This window comes from Meles meles, chromosome 16 (assembly GCF_922984935.1).
Source record: "Meles meles chromosome 16, mMelMel3.1 paternal haplotype, whole genome shotgun sequence".
In the NCBI taxonomy this organism is placed as follows: domain Eukaryota; kingdom Metazoa; phylum Chordata; class Mammalia; order Carnivora; family Mustelidae; genus Meles; species Meles meles.
This window is the reverse complement of record NC_060081.1, coordinates 44626285-44648020: the sequence shown is the minus strand read 5'-3', so window position 1 is coordinate 44648020 and position 21736 is coordinate 44626285. Positions and strand designations below refer to the sequence as shown.

Below are 21736 nucleotides of genomic sequence, written 5' to 3'. Positions count from 1 at the left end.
ATTACAGATGAGGGAAACTAAGACTTAGGGAAGTATAATAACTTGCCCAAGAGGTTACACGGCTGGTTAGTAGAATCAATCTGCCCCCACCTTGCTGTGATTCCTTCATCTACAGCACCTGAGAGGAGGTGGTGAGATGTGCCAATCTCTCAGAACAGGGATTGGCAAACCAAGTCGTGTGGTCCAGCTGTCTGTTGTGTGCACAAAGTTTCACGAAAACACAGCCACACCCATTTGTTCCTGGACTTTCTTTGGCTGCTCTCCTACTACAACAGGAGGTTTGAGTAGTTGCAACAGAAACCGTATAGCCCACAAAGTTTGTTATCTAGCCCTTGAAAGGAATGATTTGTCCCCCCACCCCTTTATTAGTGAAGGCAGTAAAAACTCCTGTAACAAACCCCCAAATTTTAGTGGTTTAACACATTTTTTTCAAGTTTATTTTTCAATCACATAAAAGCCCAGCCAGGGTGTTCTGGGCATAGTCAGGGGTGGGGTAAGGGCTCTGCTCCAGGGATCCAGGCTGATCATTATTCTAAGATCATCCTGGGCAGACACATTCAGCCAGCAGGCCAGGAAAAAGAGAAAGGGCCATGCATAGGAGACTTCTATGGGCTAAATATGCAAGAATCGCTTCCACATTCTATTGGCCAGAATTCAGTCATGTGACTGAATCTGAGTCCAGAGGATAGTGGGAAATGTAGTCTACCGGTATATCTGAAAAGAAACAATTTTGGTGATCACCTAACAGCTTCCACTGCAATCCCTAAATCCTAATCATTCTTACACCCAGTAAGTTTCTGGTTTTGACTTCTCTCAGTATGCATGTGTTTCATTTCTTTTTAATTGAGCCCTTACCTTTCTGAGCTACAAACTGAAAGATATAATGTGCCAGTGAAGTGATACGATGTCATGGATTTGCTTCAGAATAATCTGAGAGGGAGAAAGTACATGAAAATATAAAATGAAATAAGATTGGCCATGAGGGGGCGCCTGGGTGGCTCAGTGGGTTGGGCCGCTGCCTTCAGCTCAGGTCATGATCCCAGTATCCTGGGATCGAGCCCCGTATCTGGCTCTCTGCTTGGCGGGGAGCCTGCTTCCCTCTCTCACTCTGCCTGCCTCTCTGCCTACTTGTGATCTCTCTCTCTGTCAAATAAATAAATAAAAATCTTTAAAAAAAAAAAAGATTGGCCATGAGTTTTGTTGAAGTGGAGTTCTGGGTATGCAAGGATTCATTGTATTATTCTCTTTACTCTTGTATATATTTAAATATTTCCCCAAGAAAAACATTCTTTTTAAGATTACTAATACAAGGGGTGCCTGGGTGGCTCAGTCGTTAAGTGTCTGCCTTTGGCTCCAGTCATGATCCCAGGGTCCTGGGATCGAGCCCCAAATCGGGTTCCCTGCTCTGTGGAAAGCCTGCTTCTCCCTTTCCCACTCCCCCCAGCTTGTGTTCCCTCTCTCACTGTCTCTCTCTCTGTCAAATAAATAGATCTTTAAAAAAAAAATTACTAATACAACTCTTCGCTGTCTTGCAACTGTTTTCAGTAAGAAAAAAAAAAGAAACAATAAAATCCTGTTGCAATAGACCACAAGATTCTCTTCAACAATATTTGCAAGGTTTTCTGGCTTGTTGTTGATTTCTCTTATTTTCTCCAAATTTCCAGTCAATAAGCTTGTCTGCAAAAGAAACAGACCAAGAATACAAGATGAAATCTATGAGAAAATAGTACAATCAAAAGACAGAAGAGTTCATATTTATAGGTCAGCCCCCTATAGTAGGAATACTTAAAGGAGAGTGAACTTATTAAGTAAGGTCTATATAAAGACCACGTTTATTACAGTCATTATACGAACACTGGTGGAGCAACTACTCCATGCAAAGCATTATGCTCAGGTCTAGAAATATAATGATGACGAGACAGATGTCCCTGTCTTGCCGCTAATACAAGCTGCTATAGCAAACATCTCTAAGTCACAATGGTTTTGAACAACAAAGTTTTGTTTTTCATTATGCACAGTTAAATGCAGACACCTTTGGTCCTATACCTCCCTTTTGAGCAGTAACTCAGAGATTTGGGCTCCTTCCACCTAGAGTCCTTTTTTTTATGTAGAAAGGAAAAATAGATGTGTATAGACATTCTAGGGCCAGACCTGGAAATACCAGAGCTCTTCACAGCCCACCTGGACCCAACGTTGCTTGAACATGTTCTCTGTGAACCCAAAAAGAAAACTGTATGCTGGAAGTGGGGAGGGGACATGTGCTCTGAAATGTTCTACCACAGATGGTGATCCAGGTCTGGTGAGAAAGCAGATATGCAAACAGACACCTTCTACCAGGGCAAAGTAGATCAATAATAAAGATATGGGGTGTCTCAGTCGGTTAAGCAGCCAACTCCTGATTTCGGCTCAGGTCATGATCTCAGGGTTGTGAGATGAGGCCCGGAGTTGGGTTCTTGTTCAGTGCAATCTGCTTCAGATTCTCTCTCCCTCTCCAACTCTCCCTCTCTCTCTCTCTCAAATAAAGAAAATCTATTGTAATAGTAGTAATAACAAAAAAGTATGAATAAATTGCTCTGAGAACTCTGAAAAAGGAGGTAGGATTTTTTTAAACTTTCATTAGCAATTGGTCCAATTCCATAAATGTGCTTGCAACCAAATTTGTTTTGGCTATTAAATTTGTAATTCCTTTTCCACAAAAATTACAATCCAGTTTTCCCTAACCCCTAAAATGCAACCTGGCTTGGCAACTTTAGTCACAGAGTATGGACTTTCATCAATACTGGTTATGTGCCCTTAGTAGAACATAAACTCACCTGGAATTTGGATCTCACAGCATGAAAGGATTTTAATAGGATTCATTCATACATTTGTTCAGCATTTTATAAAGACTTCTGTCCCCAAAATTCAATTTACAATTTTTACAACATTTCACAAAGGCTTTGATCTCCAACTCACCCTTTACAAATTTACAAGAATGTACACTCACTGCAAGGATTTCTTTCCAGAATTTTTTTAAAAGTTATTTTTCCTTAGGATCCAAAAATGTTAATTTTTAGATGAGAGGAGAGGCAATTGAGGCTCACATGTGGGGACTGTGTGTGATGGAAATACAGGACACAGCAGCCTGGATTCTAATTTAGACCAGCCTGCCTCAGGCAATAGGAAAGTCATTTGTCCCTGTGCGCCCACATCATATAATCTGGCACAACTGGGGCTTAGAGCCAGGCTTAAACTCTCTTTGCCTTCAGGATTCTAGTTTGCTATCTTAATTTATATATTTCATCATTGTGCTGGTTCTCCCGCCCTCCTCCCCTTTCCAAGTGACTCTAATTAGAAAACACACAGGAGGATACTTGTGGGGTCTGAAAACTGCTGGGATCCCCTCTTTGATCTCCCATCTGAACTGCGGACGGTCTATTGTTTCAAATTCTCCCCCAGTGCTCTGGTTGACAATTATTTGACATTTCAGAGCCTGGAGATTTCAATGAGATGCCTGACAGGACTGGCCGCCTAAAAATCCAAAGCAAGCTCTCCCTCCAAACTTCTTCCCTTTCTCCCCTTGCAACCCCTCCCTAATGTACTGAAAAGGAAAACATACCGAGTGCTTTATAAACAGCTGCCAATTCATTAATAAAATGCTAGGGCTGGTTAGAATTTTGGAAAATGCTCACAGCATCTCCTAAGTGGCAACTAGCCTTAGCCCTTCCTTCCCCGGACACATTAAATCGCAACCATTACACCCTATCTTGACTACTGCTATTTAAATTCTGCAAAATGTCACGGTGACCTGAGGAACTTTTGGACTGATAAAGGGTTTCTTGTCTTAATTTGGGTAAGACTCCGCTGACGTGCCTTGCGTAAAGATGCGAAGTCGGAAGGTAGTTGACTTTAGAATCTTAAGTTTGTAGGGCGGAGAGAAAGGCAGAAACAGGGCTGGGGGCGTGCAGGCGAAAAAAGTTTATTTAATTTTGGTCACCTAAGCTAGACTCGGGAGGATCAGCTCCAGGGCACCGGAGCCCCAGAGGCGAAGTAGGTTTGGAAGAGCGAATGCCTAGGCGGAGGGCTCCGCGCGCTGGGAGGGACCGGCTGGGCGGGCACAGGGAAGGAGGGAAGGAGGAAACCCGGTAGGAGGCGGGGGAAACGCAGTATAAATGGCCCTAGCCGTGCTTTGCGCTCGCCGCTCTGAGCCACTCGGGAAGGCGGGAGCCAGACCCTGATCGAAAGAGAGGGGAATAGCGCGCTGCCACTGCGGTTATCCGAGCCTGCCACCGGACCCACTTCGATCTCGCATCCGAGGCTAGGACTCCGCGCCCTCTGCTCAACCCCGGAGCCCTTCCACTCGCCCAAGGCTCCCAGCAAGGCATGAGCGGCGCGCGGGAGCCCGAGGCTGCAGCGCGGTCATGAAGCGGTGGCCCAGGAGCGGCGGCTGTGCGAAGGCAGCCCCTAGGTCCCCTCCGGGAGTAGCGCCTCCGGGATGAGCCCCTCGACGCGCGACTGCCTGAGCTGAGATTGACCCCTAGTGCCCCAACTACGTCCTGCGCGCCTGAGCCGCGGGCTCCCGGCTCCAGAAGTTTCCAGCCGAGCCACCTGCGCGCTCAACCGGACCCACACCCACGCTTCCCAAGCTCTACCCGGCGCCGCGGGCGCGTGAACAGAGCTGCTCAGGGAGTTGCGGCCCCCAGTCCAGGACCAAGTGTCAAGACCCTTCTGGAACGACACTTTATTATTCCCCTCGTACACACGCACGGCAGTTTCGGCAAGGGGCGCACAGTGGCAGACACCTGGCTTGTCCTTCACCCTCTCGGTTCTCCATCACCACAACTCCTAACTCCACTTTGTCAATAAAGATTTCCAAACTCGCCCAGGCACCCCACCCACCCACAGCCCCCAGCCTCAGTACGCACAAGGTCTGTCCTCGCCCGCTACAGCGACCTCGGCAGCAGTGCGCGCACTTGGCGCAGCCCGGCAGGCGGACGCTGACTCCGGAGGGGCGCCCGGGTCACCTCCAAACAGTGACAGCCCCTGTGCACGCGGGGCCCCCATCTGGAGTCGGCTCACCCTAGGACTCCGCGGCTGGGCGGCGCGGCCCGCGGCCCGAAGGAGCGCGGGGAGGAGGGGTGGTGGCTCGTCGGGTGAGTGGCTCCGGGCGGCAAGGGCGGGGGAGCCAAGCGTGGAGGTAACTCCGGGCCGCCACTGAAGCCCTCCTCCTCATTCTCCTCCTCCTCCTCCTTCTCCTCCTCCTCCTCCTCCCCGCGCTCCTCTGGCGGTCGCTCCCGCTCCAGCTGCGGCGCCGCGGCCACATCTGGGGCGCCCATGTGCGCTCGGGGGCTCGGCTGCGCCCGCCCCGCCGCCGCCCCCGCTGCCCCCTGCCCGCAGGGTGGTCCCCGGCCCGGCCCGGGTCCCGGGCTGCCCCCCGTCCCCTCCGCCGCCGCCGCCGCCGGGGAGCGCCGGGGTTTGCTCCGCAGCCGGCTTGGACGCCCCCGGCCCCGCGGTGGCTCCGCCGTGGTGCGGCGGCGGCGGCGGCGGCGGTGGCGGTGGCGGTGGCTCCTGCCCCCCCGGCCCGGCGCGCCCCGCTGAGTCCAGCGCCAGCCCCACTGGCCCGGGGAGCGGGGCCCCGGCAGGGGCCGAGGCGGGAGCCGGGCTGCCGGGCTCCCGGGCTCCAACTCCTCCTCCCCCAGCGCCGCCGCCGCCGCCGCAGCCCGCCGCGCCGGGTCCTAAAGCCGCGCGCCTCAAGAGAATGGTGCGCCTGGCGGCGGAGCTGCTGCTGCTGCTGGGGCTGCTGCTGCTCACGCTGCACATCACGGTGCTGCGCGGTTCGGGAGCCGCCGACGGGCCGGACGCGGCCGCAGGCAACGCCAGCCGGACCCAGCTGCAGGTGAGTGCGCCGCCAGAGAGGGGCGCGCGTAGCTGCCGGGCCCCGGGTGGCGGGGTGGTGAGTTAGCACCCGCAGCATGCGTGGAGGCGGTTCCCCCGCCTCACCAAAGAGCAAATGTTTGGGCAGCAGCCGGGCGGGGGCAACCTGTCCTAGGCAGAGGCAGAGCGGGGGTAAGTGCCTGGAGGCTGAACCCTGTGTCGAGGTCTGGCAGACGCTCTCCTTCTGGTCTGTCACAGGTCGGGTACCTGGGGTGGAGGGGGGTGGCGAGGCTTGGGATGCGCAGAAGAGGTGTGGGGTGTGTGTGTTGGCCTTAGGGTGCTGCCAGTCTCTGATTGCCCTTTGGAGGCTGAGTAATGTTACTCTGGGGGAGAGGGGACGACAGGGTTGGAGAGGCTTAACTAAGGGTAATATCACCAACCTAGGTTTGAGAGGAAGAACCTCAGTGAGTTCGCCCCTTGGGAAAGTAACGGCAAAGATCAGGAAATAATTTCCCGAGGAGAATGGCCAGACACCCTCTGTCTGTCCAGGCAGTCCACGTGCCTCTCGTGTACGTCCCCAGCCTTTCAGAGGGCGCGGAGTCAAGCCACCTGTCGTGCTTGGGGCCCGGGTCACCTGGGGCTTTTAAACGTCTTTTCCAGCGTTCTGCTCCTGTTGAGGGTGGCTTTAGGAACGGGATTCTGATGGTCCGTTCAGCTCCAAGGAGGAGGGGCGGTGGAGGAGGTGGGGGTCGCCTTTAGGGAGGGGATAACGGGCTTCACACTCAAGGTCAGTTATCGCTTCCGAATGAAGGATTGCTCAGGTAGGAATTTCCTGCTGCTGTCTTGGAAGACGCTTTTCCTTGATCTAAGGGTGTTTGCAGCTGTCAGCTTGGAGCAGGGGTAGAAGTCAAAAAGGATTTTCCCAGGAAGCAGTGGGAATTTTCTGACTCCTAAAATCACTTCCTCAAACCAGCCTCTCTAAAACTCTTTACTCGGCGATGTCCAGATAAGTATTATTCATTGTTCCCAAGGGGCTTTACAATCATGGCCCCAACTAATTCCCTTTTTTTACATTTTGTGTAATTTTTGTGAAGAGTTCTATTAAAGAGAGAATTCACTTCAGTAGTTCCATAGTGCTTACTGTGTGCCCCTGCATTAAGCGCTTTACAGAATTTCATTGATTTAATGAAGTTCTATACTGTTAATATGCCGCCTTTACAGATGCAAAAACTGAGGCACAAAAGAGATTAGGAAACTTGCCAACATTCATACATTCCAAACTCTTGATTAATTATACCAAGTTTTTTCTCTGCCAGGGTGTCATAGACTAAAGCAAGGTGATCCTTACACGCCAATGCCAAACCAGGAGTGGAAAAATATATACCCCAGAGCTTGCAGTTCGTTTAAATTTGGGACATTTCTGAAAATATCAATTCCCGTGGGCTAACAGGTACAATGACAGACTGATACGATTCCTCTGTGGAAACTGAAGAGAAGAGACTCCCATTCTTTAGACTATGGTACATCTAGCAGTCTAACACTGTAGACATCATTCTTAATATCTTCAAGATTTCTGGAAGTCCTATTTTATACATGATGCTTTCTTTCCTCATGGGCTCATGAAAAGCTGTAAAAATGGTGTTCTATGGAAAAGTAAATTTGGCAGATTTCTTTATGAGGTGTTTGCTATCATTAGAATAACCTGGGGTTGGCCTTTTCTGCCTGAACAGTAAGGTAATGAGAGAAGCAGCTGGTGGAAGTGGCAACTGCAAAGGGGAAGTGGATTAAATTCTCAAAAGAGCCTTTGGCTGAAGAACTTCCCCAAGAGGGCAAAAGAAATGGGGGATCTAGAAGGAGTAATGGTCCTAGGAATATCTTGGGTCCCAAGGAGCTGCTTATCCCCCAGTTTCAGCTTATCTTGTAATAGTGTTTGGTTATTTGGTCCACCCTATGCACTGATCCAGGCAGAATGATGAGTTTAACAGTTTGGTTCATAACTTTATTCTCTTTTGTAATTTGTTATTATAAAAGTTTTATATTCTTCCTGACTAAAGTTATTTCTTTGGCTCTCCAAAGATATTACGATTCAAATGGAGAAAGAGAATATGTTCCACCAAGTGAAAAGGTCTGCAAAAGACATTTATTAGTATGTCGTTTTCAGCCTCGGAAATGGAATTCACTACTAGCAGGTGCATTTGAAAACAAAACTGGGGACACTATATTCTTCCTGTTTATTGGGCATTTTTAACTCATGTTAAGTTCCATTTGAGTTTGTTGGCTCTGGAATATTTTATTTAATTTTAATTTTATTTTATTTTGGCTCTGTGATATTTTAAGTTGCTAAACTCATTCTTTGTAACCTGGAAGTTAACCAATCCTTATACTACCTTATTTTTTTGTTATTACCTCTTAAAATATTCTAAAATACAAGGTTGCAGTTAGAAATGCACAATGGTTGGTTTATTTACCCAACAGTAGGGTATTTGGGATCTTTTAAAACAGAGATACTCCCTTATTTAAGATCTGGTGGTTTGGACATATCAAGGACACCCAATAAAATAGTAGTAAGAATAACAACAATAATAGCTAAGATTTCTCAAGTGTCTTTTATGTGTCAGGCACTGTTCTTAACACTTTACGTATATCAACAAAAGTCTTGTGAATCAGGCACTATCGCTATCCCAGATTCAAATGAAAACATTGACGTTAGGTAACTTGTCCAAGGGTGCACAGCTAGAAGCTGCTTAATTTGTTTTTGTTACTTCATAGTGAAAAATCTTTGAAGATATTTGTATTCCAAGTTCTTAGTAAAGTCTTCATGCTGGCTATAAGACAGAGAAAGCCTTTTAACAATTTAAATTTTCAAACACATCTTGACAGTCTTATTGTGTTAAATAGGAATATACATATTTATATATATACACATACATTGATAACATTATATATACATACACACACACATATATAAACATGATCTAACACGATTTGGGGGGTAGTTTCAGCATACTAGAGGATACATTTTTTTTAGCTCTGTGACTATCCCCATACTGTAGGTACGCTGTTAGGAGGTGGCAGTAAAATGCTTTGAGCATGCAATAATGTGGCTCATGAAAACAATGTCAGTCTGTGTACTGCTTTCAGTATTTAAAAATATCTTATAAGAAATTGTCTAGTTGTCTGCAACACCTGCATAAAAATGCACAAAAAAACTTTAACTTTTTTCACTTTTGAATAAAATCTTTTCTCCTCATTGAAATGAGTGTCTCATGTTAATCAGAAACTCAGATTAGTTCTTTCATGTCTTTAATTGATAATAGTAATAAAACAATTACATATAATGAAAGCAGTCTGGAAGATAGAGCATTCTAAAATATAGAATTGACAGCAATAATAATTACTATTATACCTCTTTTACTTGAAATTCAGATGGCCACCTCTCTACTAATCTCAGTCAGATTTAAAACCATGAATTTCTACCAATTTTAAATAATAAAGCTAGAATTTATTAAGACAGTGAGATAGAAGCAATTATTATAAACCACAAAATTGATTATTTTTATAATACCATTATGGCAAACCAAGCTCTGAAATGTAACTAAATGTCTTTGTTCTCTGTCTCCTAACTACCATCTTTAAGAGCTTTCTTTCTTTATCCCTCTACTTGCCTCCCATAAGACAGCTTAGCTCTCACTGCTTTTTTTTTAAAGATTTTATTTATTTACTTGACAGAGATCACTAGTAGGCAGAGAGGCAGGCGGGGGCGGGGCAGGGGGGAAGCAGGCTCCCTGTTTCCCTGGGATCAGGGCCTGAGCCGAAGGCAGAGGCTTTAACCCACTGAGGCACCTGGATTCCAGGTGCCCCTATACTCACTGCTTCTGATGCAAGAGGTTACCTAAGCTATTTATAGCAGTAGAAGCAAAAGGAACATTTATTTGTACTTAATACAAGTAAGTTTCCTTGCAGTGGTTCTGTGGCAATGACAGTTTTTCCATAGCCTTTTCATAGTTGAGGAAATTGAGGCCTGGAGAGATTTGTGTAACTTGCCCAAGGCCATGCAGCTCCAGTGAGCAGGGCCAGGATTCCAACGCAGGCAGGTGGATTGTGGAGCCCAAGTTCCTTTTCCAAGTTCCTCAGCAGGACTCCCAGCTCTGATTCAGGTCAACAAGCATTGTCTTTCTTGTTTTGTGCTTGCCTGCCCATATTCCAACCAGGTTATTTGCTCTTATCCCTGGAATTCTTTATAAACTATGGGTGACTATCCCACTTAGCTATTATACATAACAAACCACCTCAATGTTTAGTGGCTAAAAACGAGCATTATTTTATTAGCTCATCAGTTTGTGTGTCAGCAACTTGCTCTGGGCTCAGTGGGGTTGTTCTCCTACTGAACTCACCCAGAATTAGAGCCTTGTGTTGGCTTGACGTGAGCTTGATAGTCCAAGATGATGTCACTCATACGTCTGATGGTTGATGCTGGCTGTCACCTAGGCTCCTCTTAGGTCTTTCATCTTCAAGGAAGCTAGCTTGCATGACTTTGCATGGTGGTCTTAGAGCCACAGGAGAGTAAAAGCAGAAATTACAAGACCTCTTGATGAACTTGTACAACTTCATCTACATTCTGCTGGCCAAACAAATCAATGGGTTAGTTCAGAGTCTAGGGGTCGGGAAATGGACTCTTCTTGACTGGGAGACCAACAAAGTAACATTGTAAAGGAGCATGTGTACAGGGGTGGGAGGAATTATTGTGGCCATCTTTTGCAAAATCTCTACCATATTGATCTTTTGTCTCATAGGGTTTGTAAATGTTTAGACCAATCTTGCACTCATCTTTTAATAGTGTATCCGCTGCCTTTGGCCATGCAAAAACTTTCTGTTGTAAATGTAAGCAACTCTGAATCATTTCCCCTATGACTTCTGGTTTTCTTGCCTTACTTAAGAAAGAGTTCCTCAAATAAAGATTGTCAAAATCTTTAAACAGATTTTGTTCTAACAGTTTTATAGTTTTTATTGTTGTCGATGCTGTTGTTTAGAATCTACTTTGGTGTTATTTGTGGGTTTAAGGTCTATTTATTTATTTATTGTGGGTTTAAGGTTTAAGATGAACATATAGCTCTGGTTTTTGTCCAAATGAATAGCCACTACTTGTCCTATCATACCTAGGTTTGATTGCTATTTTGATAGAGTTTTATTTCTTATTGTTATAGTTTGCAATTTGTTAGTTCTGGAATCTAGGAAAGCTATAGAAGTATATATTTAGTTTTCCTGGTGTGTGCATGAAAACTAGAAGTATCCATTTCAATAGTGGGATCATTAGAGTTTCATGGGATGAGTTGAAAATCTTAATTTTTTTTCACCTTAGCACTTTAAATAAGATTATGAGATGGTTAAAATTCGTTCATAAAACCCTTTGGGCCTTGGTACCTTTTGCTTGAGATCTCTGATTAACATTCCGTGCTATTCCACGGTCAGTAGTCTATTCAAATAATGTAACTTTTCTTTAATCAATTTTGATACATTACATTTTCCAGAATATCATATATTTTTACATACTGATAAATTAGACTTTCTCAGTATAAAGTTTGTACATAGTACAAACGTATTTTGCAAATATTTCATGACTGTATATTTTTATGCTGTACATAATCTTACATCTCTTTGTAAGACCTATCAGTTTAAGATTGTTAATTATATTGTGAAAACCCTCCAACTCTTGATTTATTTATAGTCTACTGATCTGCTGATTCCTCAAGGAAATTAATTTCATTTTTATCCTACTGTTGTGGATTTGTCTGTTTCTCATAACCCCATTAATTTTTGCTTTACTTGTTTAGAATCCATGATGTTGGGAAATAAAATATCCTTTCTGGTGGTTATATTTTATCAAGATGAAATTCCTTATTTATCATATTACTGGTTTTTGTCTTGAATACCTTTTTTGTTTGAAATTAACGTTACAACTCTTTTTTTTTCTTTTCCCTCCTGGGATTTGTTGAGTGTCTTTTAAATATCTCTCTTATTAATAACCAATAGCTAAATTTTCTTTTTCCATGCAATACATCAATAAATTTAACTCATTTATATTTACTGTGATGATGGATATTTTTGAAGATATTTTTCCCATTTTATGTAGTATTCTCAAATTTCTATAATTTTTCTCATTTTGCCTTTTACCTTCCAATTTTCTGTGTGACCTTTGGAAAAGAGTTAGCCTATGTCCTAATTTCCTCCTCTGGAAATTAGATATATAACTATTTCCTAGTGCTGTTGTAAAAATTAAATCACTGAATGCATGTTAGGTACTTTATTAGCACATGAATATTCAATAAGTATTTAAATATTATTTACCATGTTCATTTTTCCTCAAGTTTTGAAAATGTTCTGTTGTTGTTACTTTTAACATTTTAACAGATTTGAATTTACACTTTTCTATCAGTGCTGAAAATCAATCCATAATTATAACCTAAATCCCCCTGACATAAGAATCTGACAGGCCTTTTCTCTTTCTATGTATCTCTCAACTTTTAATCACATTATTTAATACCCAATTATTCCTCTTTCTTTCTGTTTCTTTTTTCTTCCTTTCTTTCATTCTTTCTTTTTCATTATAATTGTCTTGGGAATAATTTCTTAGCACTTTCATTTATGTTCCCAATAATTATCTAGATATAACTGTAAAATTTACTTATTTCTTTATCTGTTGTTGCTGCTACTCAAATCTCATATCTCATCTTTTATTTTGCTGGAAAACATTCTCAAAAATTTATTTTAGAGAGGTTTTATCAAAGGCTAAACTCACTGAGATCCTAAATGTTTTAACATATCTTTATTTGGTTCTCATACTTAAATGTTAATTTGGTAGTTGGCTGTGTTCCATGTTGTTTTTCCTCAGAATTTTGAAGATAAAATCCCATTTTATTCATGTTTCACTCAAAAATATGATACTATGTCTTTGTAGAAGACTTTTTTTTTTAAACTAGAAGCTTTTAGGATTTTTCACTTTATTCATAACTTTCAGAAATGTCATCATGTTGTGTTTAGATTTAAGGCTTTAGTTAGGTAGTTCTGGTTAGCACCAGTGGACACTTTTAATCTGAAGCTCCATAATTCTCTTCATCTTAAGATTTCTTGTTTTGTAATTTCTTTCTTATTCACTATTTAATCAGTTTTTTCTCACCTTTTTCTCCTCGCTTCTATAGCCTTGCCTCTTCTCTCCTTTCTCTTCTTTTTCTTTTTCCCTTCTCCTTCTCCCCTCCTCCCCTCCTCTTCCTCTTCACTCTCTTTTTTTTCTCTCAACATTTTTAGTTTTTTTTTTAATAATGAATATAATTTATATACAATAAAATAAATGAGTCTTAAAAGTTCAGTTCCATTTTTGACAATTGTATATGCCCATTTAGCCACCATCAAGATTATGGTGACCAGAAAGTCTTCTAGTGAATATTCATAGGCAATTCACTCCTGCTGAAGGCAACCAGTGTCTGACTCCTGTCATCAAAATCAGTTGGCCCATTCTAGATCTTCATACAGATGGAACCATACTGTGTGCAGTTTTGTGTATGTGTCTGGCTTCTTTTGCTCAACATAATGATTTGAGGATTCATTTGTATTGGTGGGTGTATCAGTAGATTTCTCTAATTTATTGCCATGTGGCATTCCATTGCATAACTATATCACAATTGGTTTATCCATCCTTGGTAAACATTTGGGTTGTTTCCAATGCTTGGGATATTATTTTTTTTTTAAGTACGTTAAAATTCTAGTACAAACCTTTCTGTGAACATGTTTTCATGTCTTTTTTTTTAAAGATTTTATTTATAAATTTATTTGACAGACAGAGATCACAAGTAGGCAGAGAGGCAGGCAGAGAGAGACGGGGAAGCAGGCTCCCTGGCAAGCAGAGAGCCCGATGTGGGGCTCAATCTCAGGACCCGGGGATCATGAGTCCTGGGATCATGACCTGAGCCGAAGGCAGAGGCTTTAACCCACTGAGCCACCCAGATGCCCCTGTTTTCATGTCTTATGAGTAAATACCTAGTAGGGCAACTGACATGGCCTCTATTCTTCATACTATTATAAGAATTCCTCTAAAGAAACTGACTTTTTAAAGAGATTTTTCTTCACTTTCTCAGTTCTGTAGTGTTTCACTTTTTCTTTTAAAGATTTTATTTATTTATTTGACACAGAGAGAGAGAGATCACAAGTAGGCAGAGATCACAAGTAGGCAGAGAGGCAGGCAGAAGGAGAGGGGGAAGTAGGCTTCCTGCTGATCTGAGAGCCTGATGCAGGGTTTGATCCCAGGACCCTGAGATCATGATCTGAACCCTCTCAGTTTTACACCTCTGTAATGGATTTATTTTTTTTAGAACTTCATCTGCCTTTTTAATTTCATCTGCCTTTATTTCATCCCTTTAGAGAGGGAAAGAAAGTAAATGAAAATACCTTGCTTGTCACCTTGAACTGAAACACTATAATTTTATTTCTTAATTTCATTTTCCTTTATACAAACCAGAAGAAAGTTTTATTGTTTGTGTAGTCCCTTCGTTCATTCTTTCCCAGTCATGTTCTAATAGGCATTGATCTTTGAGTCTGGGGGACACTCTTAGAAGTCATGAGAACTATCCATTCAGTAAAGAAGAGTCTATTTTGGTTTTTGTTGTTTTTTTTTTATGATTTTTTTTTATTTTTTTTTCCATTTTATTTATTTTTTCAGCATAACAGTATTCATTCTTTTTGCACAACACCCAGTGCTCCATGCAAAACGTGCCCTCCCCATTACCCACCACCTGTTCCCCCAACCTCCCACCCCTGACCCTTCAAAACCCTCAGGTTGCCCCAACCTCCCACCCCTGACCCTTCAAAACCCTCAGGTTGTTTTTCAGAGTCCATAGTCTCTCATGGTTCGCCTCCCCTCCCCAATGTCCATAGCCCGCTCCCCGTCTCCCAATCCCACCTCCCCCCAGCAACCTCCAGTTTGTTTTGTGAGATTAAGAGTCATTTATGGTTTGTCTCCCTCCCAATCCCATCTTGTTTCATTTATTCTTAAAGCCTCCAAAAGAAAGAATCCCTCAATCTTCCATATGTCATACAAGTATTTCTTTTAACAACCTTTAGTGTTATAATATTTTCAGTCTGATGTGTCCTTTAAATCTTTTATGCTACATCTTAATTTTATGTTTGCTATTTTTTACCACTATTCACTCACTTTTCCAAAAAGTGTCTCATGCAGGACTTGAAGACTATTATTTTAATAGTTTCTCTATCTTCTCCAGATTCAATTATCTGCATTGGTCTTAGTTTATAGTGTTTAATGGTTTTTGTGGTCCTCTTAGTTCCCTCTCATCTTCAGAGAACATCTTTCTTCTGCAACCCTTGGCTCAGGACTTTTTGATTTTTAAAAAAAGAAATGGTGATGAAGCCTCTTTCTTCAGTGACAGCTAAGAGTGTTCTTTTGTCTGTATTTCCTTCCTAAAAGACAGAAGATTCTTCAGGGGATGGGATAGGGGCATCGATATAATGCCCAGGATAGTACCCAGTGAGTTTAAGAAATAGCAAAGAAGTGTGCTATTAAGAAACAGATCTCATTTTGGATTTTATTTAAATCTTTTCTGTACTCCATAGAAGCTTCATAAGAAGCTGTGAACGTAAAAGATAAAACTTAATTTCTTTCTTTCTGTGGCTGATGAGCCCAGAGGTTAGATGGAATACAATGGTAATAAAGTCAACATGCTAGTGCCCAGTGTTCCACTCACTGCCCTCTGTGATCACTGGCTTGATCACGTAACCTTATGGCTTCTTCCCTTCTCTGCCTTCTTTCCTCTTCCCCCACCAAAGCTTCCTGGGGTCATCTCCCAAATATACTACTTGCTCTTTGTTTTGGAGTTTCCTTGTGGGAGAACTCAAACTAAACAAAACACTACTCAAGCACTGGGCCATGGGGACAGTAGTGATGGTATAAGAAGTGTACAGGGCAGAGTTTCCGTGAGGCACCTGCTGCTTCTTGCTGTCATTAACAAAGCTGAAGCCTGTTAGTCTCAGAAAGGTGCATGCTGTGGGCAGCAACAGAATCGGGCTACACCATGCACTCCCAGAGGAGCTGGGAGGAGGGGAATTCTGAAATGGTAGGAATGAGGAAGATCAGGGCCAGGTGAATCCTCAGACTGCTGGTGTTTAAAGAGATAACGGGTCTTTTTTCTCCTGAGAACCTGATTCCCTGCTTGGTTGCGTTTGTAGGTAGGAGGATAAGCAGTGATAGAAAGTCCTCAAAGGTGTACAGGGTTGTCATCTAATGCCTAAAAAAGGCAGATGCCAAGGGCCTTGATAAATGCAGCTGCTCATCAACTCCCCAAGTACCGACCAGCATGCATCACTGAAAAGTTGTTTCTGTAAACTGAGTAGAAGGAAAAACAGTAGGTTAACTACTCCTTCTTCCTGTTGACCTGACCTGTGCACATTTGAGTAAACCAAGTCAACTTGCATAGAGCCCTGTCTGTGACTGATATACCTCTGCAAGAGAGCGATGTCCCCGACCCCCTGACAGGGACAGTGCTGCGTGGCCAACAGAATAGGAGAGTTTCTGTCTTCATGTTTGGGGCCCCGGGCTGCCAGAGGCACAGTTTGGGGCACCCTAATCCCCAGATGTTCACATAAGTGACCTGGAACAAGGAAAGCAGTCTATGAAGGCAATAGGCCACTTCTCCCCAGACACCACATCTCTATTTTCAAAAATAACAAGATGTGGCCAGAATCTATATGAAGGATCCAGGGAAGCTGGAAATGATGTCATAGGCCACCCAGGTGTTAACTTACTCCCACGGGCATCTAGATAAAATATTCATGCCAGTGCCAATAAAACAAATGAAAAACATGCCTTGGCTCCCAACTACCTCTCAGAGATAGGGATGGAGAGAAAATGGTGGTGAGGGGGGGGAGTGGGGAGGAATGGCAACTGTGTTATTATTTTTTTAAATACAGCTTTATTGAGGTGTAATAGATGTACAGTGAACCATGCATATTTAAAGGGAACAATCCGATGAGTTTTGACACCTGTGAAACCATCAAGATGACGAGTAAGTCTACCATCTCCAAAAGTTTCTTATGCTCCTTTGTGAGTCTTCCTTCATTCTCCAGCAGTCTCCAGACCACTGAGCTGCCTTCTGTCACCAGAGATTGGTTTTTACACTTCCTAGATTTTTATATAAGTAGAGTCATACAGGGTGTACAATACAGCAAGCTTCTTTGCTTACCAAAATGATTTTGAGACTCATCCATGTTGTTTTATGCAAAAGCATTTGATCCTTTTTATTGCCAATTAGTATTCCACTGTATGCATAGAGTAGGCTTATCCATTCATTCACTGAAGCACATTTAGGCTGTTTCCAATCTGGGCCTATTAAAGTAAAGATGCTATGAATATTCAGGTATAAGTCTTTTCATGAACATATGCTTTCATTTCTCCTGCGATACTTAGGAGCCAAATGGCTCGGTCACATGGTAGGTGTATCTTTAGCTTAATTAGGAAATTGTGGCAATCTTCTTAAGGCACTCACATAACATGTTTAGGATCTATAACAATCCAGAGACACCACTGGAAACCTTCAGAATATTTGGAAGTTGAGTCTCAGGATGAGATCTTCCTACAGTTAAAACATTTGTAGGTTGTGATCTACAATATACAGTTGAGACTTAAGCAATGCAGGGGTTAGGGACATCCACCTCCCACTCCACACAGTTGTATCACTTTTGACTCCCCAGAAACTTAACGACCAATAGCCTGCTGTTGACCAGAAGCCTTACTGCTAACATAAACAGTTGATTAACACATGTTTTGTCTGTTATACATACTGTATACTGTATCCTTACAATCAAGTAAGCTAGAGAAAAGAAAATGTCATTAAGAAAATCTTAAGGAAGAGAAAATACAGTTATATCATCATACTGTATTTATCAATAAAATCAAGAAAAATCCACATTAAGTGGACCCATGCAAGACTGGACCCCAGTTGTTCAAGAGTCAACTACATGATGAAAGTTGAAGAAAGGAGAGAAGATGTTGTCCCCTTGGAGAGAACTCTTCTATTTTTCCAGGATGCCCAAAGGACAAAAATTTTACAGGGCTCAATTCTCCAGGTAATGGTGGTAGAAAGAAGAGTTAGGTACTGGACAAACAAACAAACAAACAAAAAAAACCCACAAAAAAACAGGTTGCAGAGATGTCCCAGCAGAAGGCTTGGCCTCCTTGCTGTCTGTTGCTCCCTTCATCTTCCTGTCCCCATGCCCTCCCTGACTAGAAATTAAGAAAACCAGAAATAGATTTTCTATCTCTTGCCTGGGGACTCAATTACATTGTGACTTGGAAATCTGGTATTGGTTATGAGCCCCAAATGAATTGGAAGCCAGTTTTATTGCTGGGAACCTTCAAATTCCAGGAAGTAGAAAGGGCAGAAAGTAAAAAAGGGGAGATCTCATTAGGAGATTCTAATCCCTAACCCATGAAGCAGGCTGAAGGAAATGTTAACATGAGCTGGCCTCCTGGCTATGCTAGACATTAGGAGAGAGGGCTCAGGGTTAGAAACCCACTCAGAGTGCTCTTTGGAGGGCAGGGACTGGCCCTCCCTCCCCATCCGCTGCCCTGATGTTCACCAGGCACAGCTGTGGCTCAGAGACACAGAGCAGAGGCTCGGGATGACTGTTCTGCCATTGCACCCAGAGTGGTAGAACAGCTGCGGTATCTCCTGGGATCTCCTCAGGGAACTAAGAATCTCAGCCCCCATCCAAAACAACAGAGTTAGGACTTTCATTTTAATAAGGGCCCCATGCTAATCATACACACAGCACAGTTTAAGAAACACCATTTTTTTAAAAAAAAAGATTTTATTTATTTATTTGACAGACAGAGATCACAAGTAGGCAGAGAGGAGGAAGCAGGTTCTCCATGGAACAGAGAGCCTGATATGGGGGTCAATCCCCGGACCCTGGGATCATGACCTGAGCCGGAGGCAGAGGCTTTAACCCACTGAGCCACCCAGGTGCCCCAGAAGCACCATTTTAGATGCTTATCTTGCAAATTGCAAGTCCCAGAAAACATTGAATACAGGTCAGGCATTATTCAGCTCTTGCCCAATTATGTTGCACTACAGAGGACCCCCCCCAAACTCAGTGGCTGTGACAATAAGCATGTATTCTCATGTTCACGGCCCCGCAGGTCATCTGGGGTTCAGCAAGTCTAGGCAGGCTAGGAGCCAAGCTGTGGACTGGGTTTGGGTGTCTTCCACGTGTCTCCCGTACTCCTACAACCAGCCGCCTACCTGCCACTGTCTTCTCATGATGATGAAGATGCTCGGTAAGGCAGAGGCGACAAGCACGCTTCAGCCTTTGCTGGGACCACACCATTCCTTCAGCACAAACTCGTCACCAGGCCCGACAGAGTGACCCAAGTCACGGGCTTTGGATGTGTTTCACGTCCACTTCTGCTTTTCACTAACACGCGTATCCATAGACAGAAATTGTGCACTTCCCCATGCCTCCGTATCCTGTTCAGTAAAATGGGATAATAGTAATAGCTCCATCACTAGGACCTTATCGTGTTGCACGGACCATGCTTGATGTCCCAGAATGGTTTAACTCATGCGTATTGGGATGATAGAGCTGTGTGATTTGGGGCAAGTTGCTTTAGTTCTCTGCATTTCATTTGCTTTATCGACGAATAGACATCCTCATGGGATCATTCTAACTTCTGGACTTCATCTTCAGGACAGGTGATGTTGATACAAAAGCTAACACGAAGCCTTTCCTCTGTGCCAGGCACTGCCATCAAGACTATGTCTTTACTCCTTCAATTCACAAAGTGGCCCATTGGGGACTATTTCTATTATGCAGCTGAAGAAACGGAGGCAAAGCATTGTGAGGAAATCAAGGTGTGACATCTGATTGCTCAGAGCGCCTCCTGTGGAGGGCAAGGTAGCACAGAACTGAGGCAGTCCAGGCCTTTTCCATGTGGCCGACACATTCTGCCTCATGCTAGTCAGTGATGCTTCTGAAAAGGCTATTCTTGGCTTCTTCTCCCATGTGGGAGCAGGAAAGGAAAGCAAGAGCAGGGACAGCTTGAGAGAAGAGACTGGGAAAGCAGCTGGCCGCCTGCTTCAACGGAGACCCCCTCCCCACCCGACCCACCACGCGGCCACGTCCCGAAGCAGATGCCTAAGGGATGTGATGAGCATTTCCAGTGGGACCCAGCCATCAGCTAGGGCTGTGTGCATGGAGCAGCTCAACCTGGCTCTGGGCCAGCCTCAGGCCCGAAGGATCCTGCCTCTGAGAAATTATAACTGGAAAAGGTTGTGGATTTCTGTCAGCACAGGATTCCACCCACCAAAGGTTGTTTCTGAGTCAAGCAATGCACGTCCATCTCTTTCTGCCTTCTTTCTGAATGCCCTCCCTTGTGCAGTCTCATTGCTTAAAAATCGTGTGCTCCATGGTAGGGATGGAACCGTGCCCACAAATATGTTCTTCATCACTCACAGAGCCTTAACCATTTAAGCCTGCAACCACTTCCCTGAAGAAGGGACACCCTTTCCTACCTTCCTTTCCCAGACATAACAAGAGAGACGGGATGTGCCTGGAGGACAGAAGTTCCACAGGCTCCGTGAGCTATATATTCTGCTTTTTAGTGATTATGGCTGGCCAGAAGAATTTCTTCCTTGCAACTAATCCAGTTTTCCCTCTCTTCAGTGTGTCACAAAGTCCGTTTCCTCAAGGTCTTCTGAAGAACAAGTAGTCAGTTTTTAAAATGTTTCCCATAGTTGATAGTAGTATCAGATTCCCTTTTTTAAGCTATGGTATTACATTGTTAATATCTAATCAGCTTGTGGGCCACTCTGGTTCCAGATCTTTTTCGGTTGTTTCTTGCAAGCCCCTTACTGCCCTGAATTCCCAGTATATTTTATCCTCTGTTTTGTTTTGGTTTTGGTAGGCTGTTTCTCATACTTCCAGTATGTTCTGCAGTGACCTCTTTCTTCTCCCTTTGCACCCCAAATGTTGAATTGGGACAAGTCTCCTTTCAACTATCTTTTTTTAAAAAAAAAAAAAAAGATTTTGTTTATTTATTTGACAGAGATCACAAGTAGGCAGAGAGGCAGGCAGAGAGAGAGGAAGGGAAGCGGGCTCCCTGCTGAGCAGAGAGCCCGATGCAGGGCTTGATCCCAGGGTTCTGGGATCATGACCTGAGCGGAAGGCAGAGGCTTTAACCCACTGAGCCACCCAGGTGCCCCTCCTTTCAACTATCTTAATAGTTTATTAATTTGTTGATCATCACAGAATTGAACATTGGGTATACAGCTTAATGGTAAAAAATACATGACTACTGAAAATACAAAATCACTATCGCTATACTATCCCACCAGAAAGGCTAAAAGGAAACAAACAAACAACTGAAGACACCAAATGTTAGCAAGAATGGGGAGCATCTATATGGAATATGAACTGATACAAACACTTTGGAAAATTGGTTTTCCAAACTACTGAACTAATATGTATGTACTCCCTGGCCCACCTGTCCTAGCCTGGATATATACCCCACAGAAATGTATTCATCCATGCTCTCAAAGATCTGAGAAAGAATGCTCAAAGCAGCACTATTTATTATTTTTTTTTTAGATTGATTTATTTATTTGAGAGAGAGAAAGAGAGAGCACAAGTTGGATGAAGGACAGAGGGAGAAGCAGACTCCCGGCGAGCAGGGAGCCTGACACGGGGCTCGATCCCAGGACCCTGAGATCATGACCTGAGCCGAAGGCAGACGCTTAACCGACTTGAGCCACCCAGGCATCCCAAGAGCAGTACTATTTAAATAGCTCCAAACTGGAACCAGCGAAATGTGCATCAGCAGTAG

The 21736-nt window shown here is 43.6% G+C and overlaps 1 protein-coding gene across 1 annotated transcript in view; it reads left to right on the top strand.

The window, feature by feature from the left end:
- The first annotated feature begins 5621 nt into the window (after positions 1-5621).
- Positions 5622-21736, top strand: part of ISM1 (isthmin 1) — a 75430-nt gene continuing 59315 nt past the window's right edge. Inside the window, exon 1 of the mRNA XM_045980084.1 lies at positions 5622-5875. Coding sequence (XP_045836040.1) covers positions 5738-5875 — 138 coding nt within the window. The 5' untranslated portion in view covers positions 5622-5737. The remainder of the gene's footprint in view (positions 5876-21736) is intronic.